The sequence below is a fragment of the Takifugu flavidus genome, chromosome 16 (assembly GCF_003711565.1).
Source record: "Takifugu flavidus isolate HTHZ2018 chromosome 16, ASM371156v2, whole genome shotgun sequence".
NCBI lineage: Eukaryota > Metazoa > Chordata > Actinopteri > Tetraodontiformes > Tetraodontidae > Takifugu > Takifugu flavidus.
In genome coordinates, this window is record NC_079535.1 from 9,605,509 (window position 1) to 9,629,095 (window position 23,587).

The 23,587-nt window shown below is 49.3% G+C and overlaps 4 protein-coding genes across 5 annotated transcripts in view; 1 reads left to right on the plus strand and 3 right to left on the minus strand.

Annotated features, from left to right (window-relative positions):
• The window catches only part of LOC130539988 (formin-1-like), a 32,442-nt gene extending 23,640 nt beyond the window's left edge, over positions 1 to 8,802 (plus strand). Inside the window, exons 15-19 of the mRNA XM_057058793.1 lie at positions 833 to 925; positions 3,299 to 3,350; positions 6,257 to 6,406; positions 7,361 to 7,442; positions 7,525 to 8,802. Of these exons, the coding sequence (XP_056914773.1) occupies positions 833 to 925; positions 3,299 to 3,350; positions 6,257 to 6,406; positions 7,361 to 7,442; positions 7,525 to 7,569 (422 nt within the window). The 3' untranslated portion in view covers positions 7,570 to 8,802. The remainder of the gene's footprint in view (positions 1 to 832; positions 926 to 3,298; positions 3,351 to 6,256; positions 6,407 to 7,360; positions 7,443 to 7,524) is intronic.
• A 481-nt stretch (positions 8,803 to 9,283) lies between these two features.
• Positions 9,284 to 11,630, minus strand: grem1b (gremlin 1b). The gene is made up of 2 exons (XM_057058796.1): positions 10,804 to 11,630; positions 9,284 to 10,395 (listed from the first exon to the last, which is right to left on the minus strand). Exon 2 carries the CDS (start codon positions 10,392 to 10,394, stop codon positions 9,846 to 9,848), a length of 549 nt encoding a protein of 182 aa, XP_056914776.1. The 5' UTR covers position 10,395; positions 10,804 to 11,630; the 3' UTR covers positions 9,284 to 9,845.
• Positions 11,631 to 11,950: 320 nt separating this feature from the next.
• Positions 11,951 to 18,245, minus strand: arhgap11a (Rho GTPase activating protein 11A). 2 transcript variants are annotated; one of them, XM_057058795.1, is made up of 12 exons: positions 17,574 to 18,245; positions 16,809 to 16,876; positions 16,618 to 16,714; positions 16,270 to 16,526; positions 16,015 to 16,178; positions 15,801 to 15,941; positions 15,610 to 15,684; positions 15,169 to 15,342; positions 14,957 to 15,086; positions 14,753 to 14,861; positions 14,034 to 14,148; positions 11,951 to 13,949 (listed from the first exon to the last, which is right to left on the minus strand). In XM_057058795.1, exons 1-12 carry the CDS (start codon positions 17,697 to 17,699, stop codon positions 12,496 to 12,498), a joined length of 2,910 nt encoding a protein of 969 aa, XP_056914775.1. In that variant the 5' UTR covers positions 17,700 to 18,245; the 3' UTR covers positions 11,951 to 12,495. The 2 variants fall into 2 exon arrangements, with proteins under 2 accessions (XP_056914775.1, XP_056914774.1); XM_057058794.1 differs by lacking the exon at positions 15,610 to 15,684 and having other exon boundaries at positions 16,618 to 16,876; positions 17,574 to 18,242.
• A 741-nt stretch (positions 18,246 to 18,986) lies between these two features.
• On the minus strand, positions 18,987 to 21,983 carry LOC130513176 (actin, alpha cardiac muscle). Its single transcript, XM_057011827.1, has 9 exons — positions 21,851 to 21,983; positions 20,927 to 21,077; positions 20,703 to 20,831; positions 20,399 to 20,509; positions 20,235 to 20,319; positions 19,851 to 20,012; positions 19,575 to 19,766; positions 19,322 to 19,503; positions 18,987 to 19,231 (listed from the first exon to the last, which is right to left on the minus strand). Exons 2-9 carry the CDS (start codon positions 21,053 to 21,055, stop codon positions 19,088 to 19,090), a joined length of 1,134 nt encoding a protein of 377 aa, XP_056867807.1. The 5' UTR covers positions 21,056 to 21,077; positions 21,851 to 21,983; the 3' UTR covers positions 18,987 to 19,087.
• Between the last annotated feature and the right edge of the window lie 1,604 nt (positions 21,984 to 23,587).

Consider the following 23,587-nt stretch of genomic DNA (forward strand, 5'->3'; position numbering starts at 1 on the left):
CTAAATAAAAAGGTGTAACCGACAGAGCTGCAGGTGCGGCGGCTTCACATGCGAAGGCGCGAGCGCCAAGCCCGGATCAAACGGCAGCGGTGCAGCGAAGTGAGACAGCAGTCAGACCTGTTAATGCTCTTGTTGTGTTGCAGAGCCGCGTAGCTATGCACTCATGAGCAAGCGAAGGTATTTATTGCAGCCATTAATGAGTTACAGGTTGGAGGATTGTGCCAGAGTTCCTTTGGCCAGGCGTCTTTGTGTGCACGGTAACGCGGGGAGGAAATGAGAAAGGCTCGTCTGGAACACGCTCAGTCACGGCTTTTTTTGTTTTTTTGTTTTTTTTTTCTTCTCCCCTCCTTCCTCTGAGCATTGTGTGAGTCGGCTCATGTGGTGCCGCACGGAATTAAAAAGACAGCAAACACATCTGCTGCGCTCATATGTGCGGTATTAAGACGCGGGAAGCGGCAGCAACACGCACGACAGGCGCCCAAGTGTTAGCGATTTGTAGGGATGATGTCCGTCAGCTGAAACAAGAGGAAAAATGAGCTCGTGCTCAAAACTGTTTATGGCTTCATGTTCAAAAAGTGGCTTGGATACACTAGAAAAATTCCCTGGTCTAACCTTAAGCGAACCCCAGTTTGGGCCTCTTTTTAAAACCTTTTTATCTAGTTCAGAGGGATGTCTGCAGATTGTAGGCCGATAAATACACCCGGTTTGGTTTATTTTATAGTACAAAATCACGTTCATCATCCGCAGAGAGACCCTAACAAAACTGCGATTTAGTCCTTCTCGCCTCAGCGTCATCGTTTCCATCAGTCTGCTCTCCTCTCCTCTCTTCCAGCGTGTGAGAAAGATGTGCAGAAGGTGTGCGCCAACTCCTCGGAGGAAAACCTGCAGCCCTTCAAGGACAAGATGGAGAGCTTTATCTCTACTGGTGAGTCAGCCACAGTGAGGTTTTTGGAGAAAACTCCCACCTGAAATGAGAACGTCAGCGCTTTCTGTCAGTCGGTTGGTACTCGCTCTGCCTGTGTGTGTGTGTGTGTGTGTGTGTGTGTGTGTGTGTTTGCGGTGGGAGAGGGCGTCTCGGCACACTGTAGGACAGCAGGAAGACAGCGGTCTACAGGCCTGTAGAAGGGATCACGTTGCCTCTTACACGGCTCCCGTGTGCTCTCGGCCTCCATAAAGCTGGCGGGACGTCTCTGGCCGCGGGCTCGTAAACGTGGCCCGACCTCAGCGGATCAGGCCCGGCGACCACCGTGACAGTAGCACACAACCCGCCCACAACCCTCGCCCTCACAGAAGGCCCAAGATAATCCCGTCCCGTCTTTTTTCACATAGGATTTCTTTAATATTAGCTTGAGCGCTCATATTTCTGCCATCCATTTTAGGGGAGATGTGCCTTAATGAGTGGAGTTTCGGGGCTGAGCTTTCCAGCTGAATACTTGTAAACCTCTCTTTCATAAACAGGATTCCTCGAGCCACGTTAGCTGTGTTTTGGCAGGGGCGCTTTATAATCATCGTTAGTGATTATTCCATGACTTCAGAAGGCAAAGCTCATATACAGAGAGCGCCAGAGGCCATTAATGTCTCCTCCGGTCTGTGAACGAGCGACATTATGATGCACGTGTTCCACACCTGATTTCGCATATTCGGAGGTTCCTCTGAAAGCTGGATCCACGTTTTCGCTCGTTTGCGTTGACCTTATGAAATCTTCGGCCTTGTTAAGTGACGACAGGGCGCGTTCGGGGAACAGCTGGTGACGTCACCATCAGAAAGCGCTCGTGAGGATTAGACGAAGGAGGAAGCTCGGCTCGACCTTCCAGCTCCTCTTATTCACCTCAGTCTGCTCCAACCACGTCGGGATGAATCACTGCGCCGTTAAAACACACATTGGCTCGTTCCAGCGAGCTATTTTTAAAAAATAAAGCCTTCACACCGGCGTGTTTTATCTCTCTCCCCAACTCCTTCGTATGGAAGTGTGATTGTTCCAGCATCTACAACCTCCCCCCAACACTCTTGTTGTTTCCCTTGTTAACTGGATCCCTTTGAAACCTCTGGGGGATTCTGACGGCCATAGTTTTCTCCTTTGTGCGCGAGCCGCGGCTAATTGAAAACAAATCCGGATGGATCTCTGGGAAGTGCGTGCATCCTCGCATCCCGGCGTTTTCCTTTGTTGTGAGTGAGTCAGACCCCAATAACTCGAAAATTCCATTCTGTCAGGTGACAGAAGGATGACGTAGAGCGGGCAGAATATACCCCGAGCGGCTGGTTTTGATGAAGACGCGCGTTCGGGCGAAGGCGGCCGTTCCTCAGCATTCACCGCTCTCCGTGTCTTTGTTATCTCGCGGCGGCTTGGAAAAGTGTGTCAGAGTTTTAAAGCCCTAATTTATTGTCCCTCTCTCAGCATGCACATCTCATAACTTTCTAGTTAGCGACTACTGGTTTCATGTTTACGCGGGGAGTCGAGGAAGAGAAACATCACACATCCTCTCCCTTTGAGCCGCTCTCCCTCTCTCTCTCTCTCCCCCGGCCTCTCGGCTCCAGTGCCACCTTTGCACAGTCGCCGCACCGGAGGGGTACCTCAGGCGCCAGCCTGACCCCCGCTGAGACCAACGCCATTGGTCACGGCCTCACTTTCCATCCCAGACGTGGCTGCAACCTCTTTTCATTAGGCCTGGCTCCGCCCCCTTACAAGCATAAAGAATGTAAAAGTGAAAGGGATGGCTGGACGGAGGCTAAGGCTCACCCCTCTCCCAGAAGACCCCCCAAACCTGCCTTTGAACAATTTTTTGGGAAACTTCCCGCTCTTAAATCTTCAAGTAGGAAAGGTCCCCCATCATTGTAAAAGGGATGAATCTGGAAAATGCAATAAATCTGAGATCACAGGCACTCTTTGGCCCTAGATAAATTCTTGCACCTCGGCCCGGCCTGCCGCACACATCTGCCTTGCATTTAGACACTTTTACATGGCAGGAGTCCACAGGAGCCTCCAGTTCCCAAAGCTCTCAAACCCGCACCTCTGCTTCAGATCTGAACATGTCAGCGAACGCACCGCCGCCTGCATCATGCGGGCGCTCGCCGCGTCATCGCGGTGCTTTGCAACGTGCCGGACTTGGACCGCACACTCTCCGTGAATGAGATCTCCACCCTGAGGTTTTCTTCTTCTCTTCCACTACTGACAGTCTCTGGCCGATGACAACAGCGCCCCCTGTGCCCAGGACGGTTTATTAGCAGCTGCTGTTACAGACAAGTACGGTAATCTGTGATTAATCATCATTCCCTTTTTTCTTTTGTTTGTCTTTTACAGCACAGACAGAACACTCGGCCGAAGAGGATCGCCTCAACGCCGCCCAGAAAAGGTAGGAAACCACGGTGACGGATAAGCTTTTTAATCAGTCCTTGGAGAGAAAAGCAGCTTCTCTTCTCTGGATTTCATCCTTCAGCGCTGGTTTGTCGCTGGGAAACCTTTTTTTTTTAGTGACAACCCGGCTGATATTTAACAGTTTGTATAGTTTTCGGTGCCAGTTGTGATTTATTTACTGTGATTATGGAGGCAATATTTTCTGTATTTATACACCTGTGCCAAAGTGTGATTTGTCCAGCGAGGGGTGCCAGCAGCAACAGCAGCCTGCCTGCACGCAGCCGTGCCCCTGCTCCCTCCCCTGCTGCTGCTATCATTCTTATCTGCCCCTCTTTTCGCAGAAGGCTCCCGAGAGTTTAGCGAGAGGCATCTGATTTATGCGCGCGAGGCCCGCTGGCAGCCGCCGAGCTGAAATCATATCTGGAACATTTCATATTGGAAAAAGATGGTGGGGCAGACAAACAAAGCAAAAAGATTATTTTCGCCTTGTTTGGACAGCGAGCAGGACTGTTTGCTTTATATCGCAACACCCCCCCCCCACTTCCAAAGTAAATCACCGAAGCACATAAAGGAGAAAGTGGGCAGGAAAATGGAAACTATAAACAATTAGGGGGTTGATTTGCTTTGGACAAACTAGAACTCAGCGAATGCTTGAATCTCTTCTCCTCATTGGTCCTGTGAGGGACTCCTGCCACCACTGGAACGGAGGCGTGGAACTCGCACCAAAGGGCCCCCGCACCTTTGGCTTTAATGAAGTTTTCCTCTAATTTCATCTGAGGTGGGGGCTGGCCGACTGGCGCTAGGTGGGGGGGGACTCTTTCTCAGGTTCCCACAGAGCCACCTCGTAAAAGTGACACGCTGTTGATGGATACGGGCGTCAGCGGGCTCGCCGGGCCCTGGGTGGGCTTTCACATCTGCACCGAGTGAGGGGAGGGATCCTCACACACACACACACACACACACACATACCAGCAGCAGGATTGTGCTTCAGTGTTAATAAAGAAACCATCACATCCTCATGGCTACCGAAGGCCTCAAGAGGAGGAGGAGGAGGAGGAGGAGGAGGAGGGTCAAAGCCAAATTGTGTGCGTGGGACCAAAAACTGACATCAAACACGATAGGGTCATGAGTTCTGTGGGTCATGAGTTCTGTGGTTGTTGTTGTTGTTATTAAATTTTCTTGATTATTTTGTCTGCTAAAGCAGGAAATCGTTCATCCCAATTACCAGAAGTCTTCTTCACTAGTGGCTGTGTTTGATCAGCTGTCTGGAGCTGGCTGCACTAATCATTTCCCAATGTTTTTAAATACGGTTAATGGAATGTGAATAATCATAATGTGACATGATAACAGGTGTCCTCTCGCTAGAGTGACATCTGAAGATGTGTGTGTGTGTGTGTGTGGCGGTGGGGGGGGCATGCCTTGTTCTCCGACATGCAGTCCCAATTTGTCTGCTTTCACGTCTGGGTTCCTCTGAGGTTTTTCTGCCCCTGTCATCCGTTCCGTCTCGTTAGGTTTCCCTCTTCCACAGCGTGCTCTGTTTCGTTTGGCCGGCTCGTCTGCAGCCGCCCCGTCTGAAGCTGCCAGTAGGTGTGCGACTCTACTCAGATACCGTACGAGGCGAGCGGCGCTCCTCTGATGAATCCCTCGTACCTCTGCGATCCTTCTCGCTCCGAACCTTTGCGATCCTCCCCTGATTGACTTTGGGGCTGGCGCTTTGGTAACGGTTCCTCTTTACAGGCATGCTGGCTGCTGCCGTAAAGCCCGCTATCTGCGGTGGCATTGTGGATTGCAGACTTGTGTGTGTTTGTGTAATTGTTGTGCTCAGACGAAGGTCTGCTTGATTTTGTTTAGGTATGCTCGCATGTGCGAGTGTTTTTGCATCTGTTTCGAGTGAAGTCGTGTGTATCTGCTTGTTTGGTACGGGAGGGAGGCTTGATTTGTGCCTGCTTTGACACGATGACCCAGGGTCAGGGGAGAAGGCGTGCTGGAGAGACCCTGTTTGTCATGCAAAGACCCGGCCAGCTGCAGCAAAGCTACCCGGGACGGACGGTTGGAAATGTCCCGGAATCCTCTTGCAGCATACATCACTTTTTATAGCATCCAAGCAAAGTGATGCAACCTCAGAGGATGGAAATCGCTCCGACGTTTTCTTTGCGGAGCGTCTGGAAAGCATATTTGACTCTGTCTTGGATTAGCGATGCAAAAAGCCACCTAGCATCTGGAGGTCAGGGCCTGTTTGGGTGTCAGCGAGGACAGACTCGGAGCATCCCTTGAATCATGCGCTTGACAGGCAGGGTAGAAAATGGCTTTCATGTTTGGGTTAGAGAGACAATCTGAAACAGCAGGCTGCTCCTCGGGACGCTCCTGAGCTGCCGGGAGACTTTGGCTTCGGTTACACGGTGGAGTAGAAGTAAAACTGCGGCTCTCAGCAAGCAGGAGTTGGAGATTCTTCCCGGATCTGTGACCAACTATTCCCACAATGCAGACGTGTCGCTGTGGTGCGCACGTGCGCGTGCGTGTTGCTGTGTCTGGAGGAGCAGCAGCCTGCGCTCCCTGTCTCCAGCTCCTCCGGCAGTGTTTTCCTCCTCAGGCTGCAGAGGTCAATGCGATAATGGAGCTGGCGCTACTGGCTCTCCCCCGTGGCCCAGCGGGGTGGACACACTAGCTTTCTCACATCATGGATGGAAGCGGCCGCTCCTGGAACCGCCGCAGACAGCGACAGTAGAGTTGAGCGTGGCGTGTCAGATGTCAAAGCATTTAAATGTTTCAAAAGAGAGGAATGAAGCACAGAAAACAGGAAATAGTATTAATCTGATCACCAAATCTCGAACGGCTGCGGGTTTTATTTGCCATTATGTGTCTGTGCCACTCAGAGGCGTCAACGCTTTTTGTTCCTCTGCTCAGTTTCCAGGACATGGTGAGCTACTTCGGGGTGAAGCCGAAGTCCGGAGACAAAGAAGTGGCCCCCGGTTACGTTTTCATGCTCTGGTACGAGTTTTCCAGCGACTTCAAGAACGCCTGGGTCCGACAAAGCAAGAACATCTCAAAGGAGAGGTGAGTCGGACTTGTCGAAGGTCTGCCGCAGTCAGGAACAGCGGGATTCTGGGTAATGTTGTCCACCTTGAAAAAGTAGAGACCCCTTCATTACTTTTAATGAGGATAATATCGCACAGCCACTGAGGCCATTAAGACTGATGCATTAAACAATAATAGACATTATCCTATGCACAGCCCTCATATCAGGCAGCATTTTTCCCTCATTTACTGTTTTATAGGGCTCCCAATATTCCTCCCGCAACATTAAAGTAGCTCTGTTTGTACAATATTGACGTTGAGAATCTGAATACAGTCACAGCGCGAGGCCGTGCAAACGGGGGCCAGCGAGAGTGACCTCGGCCTTCTGCCCGCAGGCCTGGGCCCTTGAATTTATGGCGGCTCCTCTGACCCAAGGCGGCATTCCACTGAGGGGACAGCAGACCCTCATGGCGGCTGCTTGGCTTTACTAGCAGGCAGACGGTGGCCGTTAAAGGCATCGTGTTATAGGAGAGCTGATAAACGGCGTAACGACGCTGGATGTGCTGACGTGACATACGGTCGTCGCTGCTAACGTTTAGCGTCCACGCCGCTGAAGTGAACCCACGCTGCCTCCTCATTGTTTACTCGGTCGGTTTGTCTCGCATTACTCACAGCTGATTGTGCTTATGTTCAATTATCTTGTTTTTAAATACTGTCTGCGCGCTCATAAAAGCCAAGTGCTCTTTAAAGGTGGCCTCATTATCTCATCAACCTTCTGTCTTTCCTTTCCACTGTGTGTGTGTGTGTGTGTGTGTGTGTGTGTGTGTGTGTGTGTGTGTGCGCGTGTGTGCACTCACGTCTGACCCAGGCAGACGCTGCACAATCAGCTTTACAAGGTCACATCGACTCCAGCTTTTTATTGCTTTAGGCTTTTCGGGATTTCACTCGTTTGATCGGGAGATGTCATCTTTTGGGGGGTTTGTTTGGTCGCAGGTTGAAGGAAGCTCAAGAGAACATCAAGAAGATCACGGCGGATAAAAGAGTGGAGACCAAGAAGATCAACGCCAACAGTCTGGTGAGCTCGGCGCACCAGAGGTTGACATCTCCGGCTGGTGAACTTCCAGCTGCTGAGTCTCTTGTGGTGTTTTCGCCCACAGAAAGAGAGGCTGCGACTGAAGGAAACTGGCGTCTCCTCCAGCTGAGCAGACCACCCGGCGGAGGGCGTACGTGGTGAAGGAAAACTCGCAACCTGCCTCAGCGACAGCAACCCTTCCGGACAGTCCCCTCTATCGAACCCCTGTTTTACCCCCCCACACACATACGCTCCTCCACCCCCAGAACCAGAGCACGGCCGACACAGCCGACATGACGAGCGTCTCAAAGGCCAAAGGTCGATCTCGTTCGTCCAGCGCGGCGTGACCTCTGAGTGCCCGGCTTGTGAAAGGTCGCGAGGGGTCAGCGGGACTCACAACAGAGCCCGCCAACAAATCAGTCTGGGCCTCCGAGAGCCGAGAAAGCGATTCTTTTTGATCCGACAGAAGAATAATAGCGCGCCGTCAAAGCTTCGGGACAGACCCCGCTGAGAATTCCCTCTGAGAGGAACGTTGTTCCCTTCAGCCAGAGTCTTGTAAATATGTTGTCGAGCCGGCCGGGAGCACGCGAGGGTGTTCGCGCATGAATCCGTATGTAGCACGGCGCCAGGCTGACCTCCTGTTTTGAACTTAAGAGTCACGAGACAGTTGAAGAACACGTGACATTGGCTCTGAACGTGTCGCTGTGCACCACACTGTGGCCAGAGCACTTTCAGCACTTTACTGCTCGCGGAAGCCCCCCCCCCCCCCACCCGTCTCATAGAGCTCGCTACTAGCTGCACCCGTTTCAGGTGTCTCACACTTTCTTTTGCACCTACTCTGCTATGCAAGCGCGTGGTTCCCACGTGGATAAGACGTGTTCACTTAAAGGCTGTTTGGTTTTGTTTTTAATATAGGAAGCGAATGATTCATGTTTTATTAAAGGTGTGACCCTTAAGGGGGAAGGAAAGTGTATTTATTTAAGAGGAATTGTGTTGTTCCTGTTGTGTCTTGTTTCTGTTATCAGCACCGGGGTCTCAGATCTGCTTTCAGAACTTTCCTTGTGTTGTTTTAGTATTTTTTCGGAGATGTTTGTCTTTTCTTTGCCGTTTTGGAGACGTCCTGCTTGTTGTTTGGTTTAAAAGTGCCCCCCAGGTACCTCATGACCTCCATCCTCAGTCGCACCTTAAACGAATAAAACCTCCAAACTCTCTCACGCGTGCCGTCAAATTCATATCGACGTAGATATTTCGGGGGGAAATGGAACGCCGCTGAAGAAGGACCTGCTGTAGCCTGCGATCATTTGTGTTACCTGGAATTGTTTTCAATTGTAAGAATAAACTACCGGATGCCAAACAAACTGGATCAGAATGTCCGAGTCTTTAATATGATTTTATTTATTTATTTATGTCGGAGAGGAGGCCACGATTATACAGTGAAATGTTGATCAGCTGGTCAATAAACTGAGTCAGAGTGGAGTCATCAGATGCCTGAAATCAAGTGATGATGGCCGGCAGGAGGAATATCTCATATCAGGGAATCCAGATGGTGAAATTTAATGAGGTGCACATTTCTGAGCTGTGAGTTTCTTCATCTCGAGTTTGTTAGTTTGTGGTAACGTCCATAAATCAGCAGCTGAATCAGACTTATTTCCATGCAGCGTGTCGTGTTTGTGATGCTAAATTCCGGCAGTTAAAAACAAATGACCCAAAAATCTCCCAACTCATTTAAGACCAATTACCTAAATTATTAGGATAGTTGGTGCTTCCAGCTCCCAACGGGGGAAGGGACTGCTGTTTGTGGCGGAGAGCCTTCCTCCTCTGCTCTGGATGTAACGGAACACATGCACGATATTCCAACATTCATTTATTTAAATCATCCGTGGATAATTTAATCAACGTATTAATCCGACTGGTTACAAGGACGGCTTTACATTTTACAGCTATTTACCAAGACCACCGTTGTACACCCTCCGTTGTCACTAACAAAGAATGTCTCTAGTTGAGTAGTCACCGAACTTAAAAACCAAAAATACTAACAAAATAAAATAACGGGTTCTTGCGCTCTCGCCCTTTCACAGATATCTGTACGCATCCATCAAATTCCACACAGTGGAAACATCCAGTTCAACAGACAACATATGCAGGCAAAATATAAAGACGGCCAGGAGTGTCTCCCGGTCCCACGTCAACAGTGGCTATATAAAACCGTGGTTATGCAGTCCCCTTAAAGCGCGGAAGCCGTGCGTAAAAACGTGCCCATTCCGAGTCAGCCTCCCCGCGCAGTGGTGCTGGTCTGTTGCATGTCCGTGTTGGATCACACGTCGTGTTGAGAAGAGAGTCGTAGTTTGCAGGGTCATTCAAACATTCAAAAAAGGAGGATTTTGAACCCGTGTGTGGCGCTTCTCTTTAGTCCAGGTCTATGGATATACAGCGGCACTGTTTGACGCGCTGGATGCGCTTCTTCTTGGTGGGGGGCTGTTGATCCGGACAGTTCAAAGTAAACGTCATGGTGGTAAAACGCTTCGGCTTGCAGAACGAGCAGGACTGGAAAGCGCCCTCCTCTCTGCGGATGTGTCTGGGGATGTAGAAGGAGTTGCACTGTCCGTAGCAGAAGCGGTTGATGATGGTGCGGCTGACGCAGCCCTCCTCGTGGATGGTCTGCTTGAGGGGCTGCGTCTTGCACCAATCCCGTTTCAGATACTGGCGCTCCGTCACATGAAGAGCCTCCTGGCTGGACTCCAGCACTTCGTCGGCCGGGGAGGTTGAGCCGTGCCTTTGCCGGGGAGCGGGACCCGCCCGCCCCGGCTGCGGGTGCTGCTCCGATTCGTTTGGGTTGTTCTTGTCGGGATGAGGAATGGCGCCCTGCGAGCCTCGGTTTCGTTTACAGTCCACGGGAGAGAACAGGAGCCCGATGATGAAAACCATACTGCAGAAGATACGCGTCGAGTTAGCCATCCTTGGAGAGAAGAAGAAAGATAATGTAAAGATAATGTTTCCAAGGCTGGACGTGCAGGCGTCATAGGTTTTACGCTGCGTAAAACGGAGAGTTAGAGATTGTTTTCTATCTCTTTTTACAAAACGGCGTGCAACGTCAGTGCTGTGTGGTGCAGACCTGTGCAAATCCACCAAGAAACTTAGTACGGTGCATACTATTCCGAATTTAATCAAACTGCCAGTAACTTCATCGCGAAGCCAAAAAAGACGCATCCAAAGCGAAAGCGCTTTCTGTCTGATTAAAAAAAAACATCCCTCCAATCACGCGTGGCCACAGAAATAAAATAACAGCATTAAATCAAAACCAAAAACGTAAATAAGGGTTTAAAAGTAAAAGCAGAAGCGCGCCGCTGTTATCAAATCCACTCACCTGTGTGCGCCGCAAGTGCTCCAAATGTGATCTTCACGCTCCTTCACGACACCTACTGCTGTCGACTGTGCGCTGGCGGGACTGATGAGAGGTGGGGGACTAACAGCTCCATAGACAGGGGCCAGAGAGTTTAATACAAATTGCTCAAGCGCCGGACTGTCTCCCTTTTAAATGTCTGCCAGCTGAGATGCGCAAAACAGCTCCCTCCACATTATTGGCCGAGCACAACGCGGAGAAAAATCAAAACTATCCGCCCCCTCAACACTTCCCTGAACCCACTTCAAGGAAAGAGACAGCAGAGGAACGGCGTGGGCAGGCTGAGGAGGAGGAGGAGGAAGAGAAGAGAAGAGAGGGGCTGGGAACGGACAGGCCCGAGATTCATGCGCGCATGGAAAAAGTCAGTTATTCATGCGATATGGCGCTATCTGAGGTTTAGAAGATACGTTTATGTAAATTCAGCCAAATATTAGGGACACGTTTGGCACATGTGTTGCCTGTTGAATCAAAGCTCTGTGATAATCAGCCTTAACTGATTGTCTGTTTCTGGAAATGATTGTTGAAGAAATCTGCAGTTTTAAACGCTGCTGCAGATCCAGACATCTTTTTTTTTTTATGACTGCTTATTATGAACTCCACCCAAGTGTGACAAACGGAGAGAGCTGAGAGAGAAGAGGCGTCAGTAGATATTCCTGATGGGTAATTTGAAGTTTTCACACGTCTGTAAACATGGAGCCTCAGCCAGGGCGCGGATGAAAACCTTGAAGACGGCGAGCAAGAATCTCCACTGGACTGTGGCGAAGCGGTGACCTTTGACCTTTCTTCTAACGCTTTACTGAAAATGCACATGTAAAGCTACAGGGTAGCGGGGGAGTGCTCTTTGTGTCAGAACAGGCACATGACCTCAGTTGGTGCCAGCGTTCATTCCGAGCCGTCTAAAATGTTTACGGTCATTTTTCACCGAGGCTGGAATCAAACTCTTCTGATTGCATTTAGGCAACAGTCAAACTGGTGATGGAGATGTGGCAGACATCAGATTGTGATGGAAATGTTGGCAGCAGGTCTGTTGTTCTCTCGCGGCTCGATGGCTCCCCCTTGTGGCAGCGTTAGTTACCCATCCGGGGGAAGAGGCCGAAAAGAAATCTTCATATTCCGTTTTGGTTTTTTTATTTGTTTTTTTTTTTTTTTTTTTTTAAAGGGTCACATTGTGAATGTTTCATTGGACATTTGAGGGACATGTACAAATACTGCTTGGTTCTCTCTTTTTTTTCTTTCTCAAAACTCCCAATAAAAGGTGCGTTTTCTCCCATTTGATCAGACTTTAAGAAAAATGTAACAAATTAAAAGCTGAGCCTTTTTAAAGCGTCTACAGATATAAAATGCATAAATAAAAGTGGGATTCAATCTCAACATTTCCAGTCATCTCAGTCACAGAATCTGGCCTACACACTAGTCTCCACACGCCCAACACAGCCTGTTTGACACGTTCTTTAGCTTCACTACATTCAAAAAATAAACTTAAGGCATCCAAACATTTCCCATTAAGGCCCCAAACCAAATCTCTGTTTCTACCTAATTAAAAAAATAAATTATGACTCCTGAAATCATGGAAAAACACGAGGCGCTTAATATGACATGGTCCCACGAGAGGCTGCATAGCAAATAGCAAAAGGTCAAAAAAAGAAAAGGAGCGGATTATAAATCTACAGGCCTGGTGGCCGACATCAGCCGTCCCTGGTTGAGAGGGTTCCTGGGGGAACCTCTGTAATGGTTCATGTCCTTCTCCATTTGATCCATGATTGGTTTCTGAACAGCTGTATCGCAGACAGAACCGTCTGTTCTGCTCTTTGGTTGGATCTTGTTGGTGACGTCACCCAGGGCGCAGGCCTTTGGTTTCCGGGACAACGTGCTGGGTTTTTTGGGTGGGACGGGAGGTTCTCTCTTGAGGGGACAAGCGCTGCTGGGCAGACCCACGGTGTGGACGGACTGAAGCTGAGGGTGAGGCGACAGCCCGCTCTCCAGACTCACCGCCTTGACCACCCGACTGGGGGTCTGACTGCACCTCCGGCTGTCCCCCATCAGGGAGTTGATTCTGCGGACCGCCTGGCGGACTGGGGTGCGCTGGAACTTGAGTGGTGATCGGATCTGGGTGAGCCTGGAGGCTCTGGGAGAATGAAGGGTGAGCTTGTTGAAGTGGTGGATGTGATCCGCCACGCGGCGCTTTTCTGTCTCTGGGCTGCCCGCCGCTTGAACGTGTTGGTTTTGGACTTCAGATCCGACCTCTGGATGACCTTCATTAACTGTGTGTTCTGCACTGGCAACAGCCCCAGTCTGAGAAGTAGCTCCAGGCCCTTTTCCGTCTTCTCCGTCCAGCTTGTTCAGCTTGTATGGGGTGGACCGCAGGCCGCTGTGGACGCCCACATCAAAGAGACCGTGGATGTCCAGAGCCTCGACCATCCGGCTGCAGGTCACCTGCTCCGCTTCCTTTTCAGCCTCTCCCACCATGGAACTGGTCCTGCTCGGTACCACCCAGAAGGAAGCTCTCTCACTCTCTCTCGGGGGACTTCTGTATGTGTCTGGCTCAAAAATGACGCTGTCAATATGTAAAGGTGTTAAAGTTCCGAGTTCAATCTGACTAAACGTGATGTTCTGATCGCTGGCCAGATATCTGCACTGGCCCAGAAAACTGGGGGTTCCTGCATCAGCAGCCAGGACTTTGTCCTCTGGAGTCTCTGGAGGTGGATTGATGACACGGTCGGATGGTTTTGCTGCATTTGCTCCTGTAGAGCCACGGGGCTCTGTGGCCCCCAGGTCACACCCAGGCTCGGTGTTCTTTACCTTTATCAGCGTGGGACTGGTGCTGTTCTGGACTTTAAGCTCTAAGTTCTGGCTCTCCAGGCTATCGGCGCTGGAAGCGCAGCACAGCGTCTTGGGAAGTGCGGCTGCGGCCGGAGGCTTGGACACGACCATGGCCGGCTCGGAGGTGTAGGTGCTCTTCAGGCACATCTTCATGGGAGTGTCAGAGAAGGATTCCCCACTGAACACCCGGGTCCCCGCAGGGGTCTCCGCACCCCAGGACGTCTGATGGGCGCTCGAGGCACCGCAGGGGGTCAGCAAGTTGTCCTCAGACTTACTGATGTACTTGCAGGCTGGAAAACAGAGAGGGCTGTAAACATACAGCAACGCCACAGCGCTCCCACCTTAGACAGCTGAAGGGTCGCTCAGCGGCTCACCTTTAGCCGCGGCGTTTCCATGGCGAAACGATGGACTGAACTCCGCCTCTTTGGTGCAACGAAAGCTGGTGGTGCTCTCCTGGGTGGCGAGACGCCAACCGATGGACTCGGATCCCTTTTTGTCGCCGGCATGGAATGAGATGAAAGGTGAAGAGACAGGGCAGAGAGGATTATTATGTTAAAAAGGACCCCAGAGGAATTACCCAGAATGCAATGCTGATAAGTTAATCAATGGCTGACGTGGTTAGTTCTTCAGAGGATCAAAAAATTCACTCAGAAGAAACAAGATACTGGAATTGTTGGTCAACAGCCTTTATTGAACCCAGAATATACACATTATTACTGCATCCTGTTTAAGCGCTGATGACGTTTTCCACTGTTCCATTAAGGTAGTAAAAAAAGATATAAAACATTCACCACAACCCATATTTAGTGTTTTTGTACCACAGAAGAATGAAACGACTTTGATATTATTACAAAAAGTGGAAAATGATTAACTCAAAAATGTGCTAATCTAGCTTTTTTTTAGTGTTTTAGCCGTGGAAATCCGTGTAAACATGCTCACAGTTTCAAAAAGTGCTATTGGGCACCAAAAAGGATGCAACGTTTAGTAAATACTGTTAATTGCACACGTGCCTAAAGGCACCCGACCCGGCTAAACCGCTGTTCAGGGTTTGACCGCGGTGGGGTGAGAGTTTTTAGCGAGCAGCCACACTTACAGCATCTTTGCTGCTCTTCCCCAGGCTGAAACGCAAGCGCAGCGATTTGCGCGGTGCTTCTTTTTTGTTGACGCTCGGAGAAAAGCAGCCGGTCCTCCCAGACTCAACTCTGAAAAACACAGCAGACGGAAATTAATACAAGTTGGTGTCATCTGTGTGGTCCCTCCCGGGTCTGTGACGCCAAATGTGAGGGGCGGGGCTTACCTGGCGATGGCGTTACGGCTGCTAAGGCGCCGGCTCTTCCTCCTCACAGAGGTTGCTGGTGGCCTTCGGGACCTCCCGGCCGGTGATAAGATATTCTGAGAAGAGTCCAACACCCCGGAGGCACTATAGGCTGGACGACATGGAAATAAGAAAACATTTGAGAAGGTGGAACCGCTGATGTTGACGTGGGGATGGAACATAAACACCGATACCTGATCCAGGAGTCGAGGTCCCGCTAAACAAAGCACTGGGAAGTAATTCCATCCCCAGGTTCTTTTTAACAGATCGACGCTTCTTGTTTGAAAATCCAAAAGAATGACCGGATTCCAAGGGAAGCTTCCGCTTTGAGGAAGGTGTTGCGATCACAGGGGTCACGGAGGAAAACACTGTCGGGGGAGCGGAGCAGAACAGAACCAAAATAAAAGGCAGAACTTTGGTCTTTGCAAGATGTTGAAGCTAATCCATGCGAGACGGCGCAGTAAGGAAAAGAGAACAGGAGCGATTTAAGGGAAATGAGGCAACGCGTTGATTAATCCAATAGAAACGGCTGTTCTGGACTCTCGAAGCGTGATTGGAAGCACATCAGAAGAAAGGAAGTATTCTGAGTGCACAGCAGATAATTACTCATCATGCTACACCCGCTCAGTACCTACCAAGACTGTCTGACTGAGGGACACTGGTGGGGGTTCTATTACTCTTTATCTTATTCAGAGCACCACTGACCACATCTGAAATGTGAGACAGACCAAACTTGAAGCTCCAGCTCCAACTCCGTGACATTATTTCCATCGTGGCTGTGGGACAGCTTTATCCCGTACAACCGACCTGTCATGCGGAGTCTTACCTCCAAAGCTCCGTCTGTTTCTCTTCTTCACCCCAGAGATGACGTCAGGCTCCTCAAGCTCGTCCAGGTTGGGGGAGAGAACCCCAGACTCGCAGCCCATCATGGCTGGAACTTTGCCCTGAAGAAACTGTGGCAGCACGCCTGAGAAACGTAAAAGAAAGTTAGCCACGAAGCTCAACGCCAGAGTGACGCGTGGGAGACTCTTGAGCCGCACCGAAGCTGCTGGCGTTCTCGATGAACCGGTGCACCACTGTCGCCTGGAGCTTGATGCGCCGCTCTGTGCTGGCGTTCATTTTTTCCGTCCCGTCGCCAAAGTGGAGGAGGTTGGGGGCCAATATCACGGCCAGGTTACTGCTGTCCATCTTGTTCTCCGCGCTCCTGTCACACAAAAGGTGTTAAAACGGCGCCCAAGCGAGGTTCGACAGCATCCGAAATGCTGGAACGGCGCTGCGCGGAGAAATTGTGGCACCTCTTGGAGACATTTTGGAGGAAGTCGAAGAAGTGGCGCAGAGTGGTTAAGTTTCTGTCTGGCAGCACGCAGGAGAGCAGCATGGTGGCCGAGGTCCGCTCCTCCTCGCTGGGAAGCTGCTGGGCTTTAATAAAAGCCTCCTGCAGCTCCGAGGGCAGCACGGGCTCCGGCAGCTCCCTGAAGAACTGCTTCACAAGCCCAGCGATGTCGCAGGGGAGCGCGGTGGACAGGCACTCCTCACCGGCATCCAGTTTGGCCTGGACGATCAACAAACAGGGTTTGTAATTGGTAGGAATTCTCAAGGCCCAGTAGCCTTAAAGGCTGCAAGGTCAATTTCAGGTTCTTCACCTTGAGTGCTTTCAGACGAACCACGGAACCGGACTTCCTAAACAGGCCCTCCGTGTTAACGTGCGCCATCAGCCTCATGCACGCGTCCACGAGAAAGCTAGACGAGAATAGGAGAGTGTCATAAAAGGGTAAAAGGGGGAGGGACAAGAAGGAAAACATACCAGCTGTTGCCTCAAGTACAAGTAACTTGCCTCGGCACGCTCCCACAGTCCATATTATAATACGGTAAACTCTCCAGCGGTACCCCAAAAACCTTCACCTGGGGGAACAAAGCAATAAAAAAATTGGAATTCAGCAGCATTCTGAGGACATTTAGCGAGGAATCACACAAAGAACATGCCAAATAAAAGCTCCTGGTGTTTAGAACGGTGTCATAACAGGAGCGTGACGATTTATTCACCACTGCGTTAATAAAACGCTGCACAATTCATGAGCCGAGGGAGGAATGTTGGCGTGTCGGTACATCGTCCAAACAGTCATTTTATCGGCCAGCTGGCTGGAAAAAACACACTCTGCCCAGTTTGGCTGAGACTGATGACCTTTGTCTCAGAAAGAGGAATTATTTCTTTCAGGGGTCACTCACTTTGCTCATGGTTGCAACACAGCTTTAGCTGCAAATGCAGTTTCAAAAAGTCACAAGGCTTCCAACCACGTGACTCCTGCCAGGTCATCAAGGTAGAATTAGAGGCATCTTTATTCAATTTAGCAGCTGCAGACTTAAAATGAGCAGCAACGTCGCCCTAAATTGATTTATATCCCCAACAGAGATGATTCATTTCCTGCTTCTTCTTCTTGTTGTGGTTTTCTATTGTTTGTAAGATATAAAAGTGTGAATGAAGCCAAACAAAGAGTTCGGGAATGTGTGAATTCAAAGACAATGGTGGCGCGACCTGCAGATCTCGGTGCAGATCTCCAGTGATCTAACAGATGTGACACATGCTGGGTGTTTTACTCACAGAGGTGCTGGTCGTCTTGCAGCTCGTCGCTTTGTGTTTGTTCCAGTTCTTTGTCTTGATGCTGTAGGCTGTGCGCAAATGCTGCACGGCCACCAGGCGCATCACGTTTTTCTCCATGGCTTTCATCGTAATCTCTACTTTTAAATGTACTACCAGGACTGAAGCAGGCTCCGCATCGGATGCACTTTTAACTCGATCCAGGCTCTCTAACTTTATTGCTTTCTCCAGACTTCCGCTAACTCATCCTCATGTTACGCTCGCACACAAAAAACACCAGACGGAAAGAAAAGATGTTGGCTATAACCGAATAGAAACTATAACCGAATAGTAAGAACTACAAGGCTATCCCAAAGGGTTACTTACGCCTCCCCTAACTTTATGCCACGAAGCGTCCACGAATGACTTCACTTGCACTGCAGGTAGCTAACCAGCATTAGCATGCTAGGTTAACGAGTCTCGTTTAAGTCGTTCCGGATCTACGAATAATGGTCCGTCCTCCTATCGGACGACTGGAAGACGCTTTTTAACGCCCTTCAATTGAGGTCCTGTCCAAACGAACTTGCTATTGTCGGTAGATGGCTAACTGCATTGCTGATAAAAGTCTCTGTCGACCTTCTGGGCCGTCTTGTTCCGCAGAGTATTCAAACAGCGGCGCTCCCTACGTCTCACACAGCGATTGGTTGAATGCGTTGAAAGGGGTGTGTGTGTTTTATCTACAGGGAAAGTTAAATGGGCGGGGCGGTTCCTGAATGGCCACTTTCAGGCGATCGTTTTTAATCTACCGGCTGACTCTGTGATAGAAACCAGTCGGACATTTAAATAAACGAACGCAATTACTGCACACAATAGCTTTTATGTGCTGATAGCATTTTAACGTAATTATATGGAAGTTTATTTAGTTTCAGGTCAAAAAGAAGTCATTCCATTCCTACATCTGATTTCGGAAACTTTTACGGTTACAGTTAATAATAAATTGACAGAACCCTACAGACACAAGACAGTAAATGCAGTGTCATAGCACGTCAAATACTGAGAAGGCTGTTTAGTGCGCGAAAACTTTAACGGCGAGGTTTAATGAAAAGCTGCTCTGTTCTGCCTTGAAGAAAGCGCCTCTTGTTTTGGAGAATTGAGCGATCGTTACTCTGCGTGGCCACTGGGTGGCAGTGTAACGCCAAAGCGACGCTGACCCTGTTTGAAGCAACAATATAAATGTTCAACTTCATTTATTAATTAGATGGTCGGAGTCAGGGTTACTGTCAGCACTAGGTAGTTTAATAGCTAGTTTAGCATTAATCATAGGGAGTCAAATCACTGTCAGGTTTGTAAAATGGGCCTAAATCATGTCGTTTGAAAAAGACATTTAACTGCTTATTCCACAGATTTGTCAGTCCAAAAGAACAACAGTGTATAAGATACTCTCAAAGGGCTCATCTTTATTACAGTACAACATACAGATATATATACAGGAGACGGCATTGAACAAATCCATGGTCAGAAAGAGTTTGGTTGTATGTTTAGAAGCATTTCCTGTGGACGATGGAAGGACCGGCCTCATCATACTCCTGTTTGCTGATCCACATCTGCTGGAAGGTGGACAGGGAAGCCAGGATGGAGCCACCGATCCAAACAGAGTACTTCCTCTCTGGTGGAGCGATGATCTATAGACAGTTAATAGAGAAAATACAGTTATTAAATACAGAAACTCATCACCACACGGTGGAATTCAAACAGTTGCATAGTTATTTCACCTTGATCTTCATGGTGCTGGGGGCCAGAGCTGTGATCTCCTTCTGCATACGGTCAGCAATACCAGGGTACATGGTGGTACCACCAGACAGCACGTTGTTGGCGTACAGGTCCTTACGGATGTCAATGTCACACTTCATGATGCTGTTGTAGGCTGTCTCATGGATGCCAGCAGACTCCATACCTGGTTGATGGTGGGCAACGATTAGGTTTACACTGGTAAAATACAGTAAAATGCCAAAAAAGAAACCTCACCAATGAAAGAAGGCTGGAAGAGGGTCTCTGGGCAACGGAAACGCTCGTTACCGATGGTGATGACCTGACCGTCGGGCAGCTCGTAGCTCTTTTCCAGTGAGGAGGAGGAGGCAGCCGTGGCCATCTCATTCTCAAAGTCAAGGGCGACGTAGCACAGCTTTTCCTTGATGTCACGCACGATCTCACGCTCGGCTAAGAGACACAAGGACACAAGGTTTAGATACAGCAACGCCTTTCATATAAACAAATCGACCTGGGCGGTGTGGTCAGCCCTACCGGTGGTGACGAAGGAATAACCGCGCTCGGTCAGGATCTTCATCAGGTAGTCAGTGAGGTCACGTCCGGCCAAGTCCAGACGCATGATGGCGTGTGGCAGAGCGTAGCCCTCATAGATGGGAACGTTGTGGGTCACACCATCGCCAGAGTCCAGAACGATACCTGCAGCAAGCGGGAGAGGGACCTTAATAAATCAGCCATGACCGGCTGGTGAGGGATAGAAAGCGTGACCTTTGTATTACATGGTAAACTAAGCAATGCTGCTAAAACCACTTGGCTAGGAGCCCATCAGAGTGGGATTAACACCTCCTCCAGAAAAAGAAACAGACTGACACCCTCCTCTGTGGAAATGTCACCTTGTTACATGCGCGTGAAAGTACTGACCGGTGGTACGGCCTGAGGCGTACAGGGACAGGACAGCCTGGATGGCCACATACATGGCGGGAACGTTGAAGGTCTCAAACATGATCTGAAAGAATCATCGGGGAAGGGTTGTTAACGGCGAGTCTCGATCTCAAGAGCTTGGTCCATGGGTGACAATCAAGTACCTGGGTCATCTTCTCCCTGTTGGCTTTAGGGTTGAGGGGGGCCTCGGTCAGCAGGGTGGGGTGCTCCTCAGGGGCCACGCGCAGCTCATTGTAGAAGGTGTGGTGCCAGATCTGACAGAGAAGGACAAAGGACAGCTGATGTCTGTCTGAAAAGCGCCCTCGTCTGAATAAACAACAGGCAGCGCTTCTAAATAAAGCGCAGGAACAAGGAGGCTTAACGGCAGCAGCCAGGCTGTGAATCCTCAAGGATGCCAAAGTTCAGCTGTTGCCAATGTTGTCAATGAGCCACGCTGTCAACGCTCACCTTCTCCATGTCATCCCAGTTGGTGATGATGCCGTGTTCGATGGGGTACTTCAGAGTCAGGATGCCCCTCTTGCTCTGGGCCTCGTCACCGACGTAGCTGTCCTTCTGACCCATACCCACCATCACACCCTGAGGAAAGCAGCGCGGCGCTGGACGTCAGACGGCTACTCGAGCATCCTGTCGTAGATATCGTCTTTGGCAAAAGTACCAATTTGAGCTCGTACCTGGTGGCGTGGCCTTCCAACGATGGAAGGGAAGACAGCACGGGGAGCGTCATCTCCAGCAAATCCAGCCTTGACCAAGCCAGAACCGTTGTCGCACACAAGGGCGGTAGTCTCGTCGTCGTCACACATGGTTACGTTTGACTGGGATGGTCTAGAATCGAGTAGAACCCAAACTGACTCAGTCTTCTAAATCCCCAGCTGGGGTCTTTCAGCACTCGCTCACAATCTGGTCCAAAGAAATGATCACCTCCCAACACGAATATGTCCCGCATTAACAGCCAGCTATCAATAGAACATTAATTAAAGGTGCTATTTCAGTGCTAACCTTGCTGCACAGTCTCTGATAACCGTATCTCCACAACCAGAATGGTTCCTAGAAAGTTTCAGAGCTGCTGAGGTAGCACCAAAAAGGGGCATAACATAGAGATAACCGTGCTCTATTTAAAGCTCATCACCTCCACACCTTGGTGTGTGGTGTGTGTGTGTGTGTGTGTGTGTGTTGTGTGTGTGTGTGTGTGTGTGTAGGGGGGGCTGAAACAAGTGACACATGGATCTCCTGCTATTTCAGGTCTGCAAGTGCTCATCAAGAGCCAGGCCAGGACCCATCTGTCTGCACATTCGTGGGATCTTGTTTTACTATGCAGCTCCACACCTCAGCTGTCTCCTCACTTCATTCATGCAAGCACAGGCCGATCTGGCTAACCTGCATCATCATAAGCTTTAGATACGCCCCATATGTTTTTATTCATTAGCAGCAAAGTGTCGCATGTTCAACCTCCCGAGCTGAAACTCCGTCTGTAACTATCAGCTGCTGCGACATTTAAAAAACCCAACAGACTTTTTGCTCTTTTGGCTGAGGATCAGTAGCTCAGGTCAGTTCAACATATCAGTGAATCCAAGAATCAAGCCATGACTTGTACTCACCAAGGTGCACTGGTAGGCGGATGCTTCCACTGGGACAAAGGCAGGGGCTGAGAGGAGCCCCCTTAAATATGACACAGACTGAGTTTAGGGACCAGGGGGTGGAGCTAAGGGGGTTCTCACAAGTCCAAATAAGAGCTTGGAGCAAAAATCATCAAGCCACAGGAAAGTGGGTTTTACATACATGTATGGAAATCTCCGCACCAACCCAGAGGATGATGTTTAAACACTAAAACATTAACAATTAAATGTGTAAGCCATCAACATATAGCGATGGTTTCATGTGGCTCAATTGTCCCACAAATTCCTTGTTAAGATAAGATCGTTTTATTAACTGTGTAAAAAGAAGCATCATGTTTGCATCTGGACTATCTGATCAGGCATCACTGTAAATGCAATATGTTCTGGAAGACGTCAGTGGTGTGATTCTGCTCATATTCAGCTCACAGTGGTGACCCAGTGGGGCCGGTGTCATTGCCGTCCCATTTGCGGGGATGAAAACATTGTGCACGGCTGCTAACTATGCCGCTGGCATGTGGCAGCGCTAAACCTCCTCAGCGTGCCGAACAGCTGATGGTGAGAGCAGCCTCGGCTCTGCGTCTCGTCTGACTGTCTGAGCCCTGGGCCTGCTGGTGTCAGTGCTCGCAGCTGATTGGTCCGGCTGTCTCCTTGTACGGTTATGGTGAACAGGCGAGGTCACAAATGTGCAGCCGCTGAGGTTCTCGAGCTGCGTTCGCAAACGGGAGTTCCATATATGTGCCAGCCGCTTAAACATATATTTCATTTACGTACATTGAACCTTATGTGGTAATAATCTCATTCAGGCAAAGACGATGCGCATATTTGATGGACTGTTTTGTTGATACAACTTCATTCCCAGACAAAATATTATATACAATGAGGGACAAGAGGGAGAAATCATGTCTTTGGGACAATAAAGGGGATTTATAGTTTTAAGCTTTCAGAAACCGACTAGCATTTTTTTCTGTAAAGCAAAAATATAACATACATGAGTTATAACATAACAAGAAGTATGTGAGACCATTTATTTCAGCTCAACAGCTACCAGATCTCTCTATTTTTAGCAGATTTACTCTATCGCCAGAGCTAAGGGCTCTTAGCATCTCTCTGTGCATGCCTAGAGAAGGCTTGCATCGATGTGATGATTATGTTTTAACAAGGAGTGTAATTCATGACCAGGCATATCTGTCACGTGGTAGAGAGAGGCGGTATTCACCATTAAATCATGAAGGTTTTGAAATTAAAGTTCCTCCCACAGACCAAAAACACGCAGTACAGTTTGATTGGTGAGTCTGATGCTGCAGATATGAGTGTTAGCTCTGTAATAAATAGGTCCAGCACCACCCAATAATGGATGGATGTGTTTGACAGAGTGTTTGACGATGAGCTGCCTTCCTCAATCCTGTTAAAATTGTCATCATAATATGGAGGACCTTTATGTGTCTGAGCTGGATTTAGTCCAAAACAATGCCAAGCATGTCGATGTGATAGTATGGTAGCTGTGTCTCTGTAAATAAGAGTAAAAAAATAAACAAACAATAAAGCTGCTTCAGACTTTAACCTCAAAACAAACTATTGTAAAACAACAACTAGTCTATAACCAGCTGTATGATAAGTTGTTATGATAAGACTTTCACCGATAAGCAAAACCAGGTCATGATAAGGTTATGGGGAACTACCGCCCCCTGTCGGTTATCCACGCGTAAGGCAGCGTGGTGA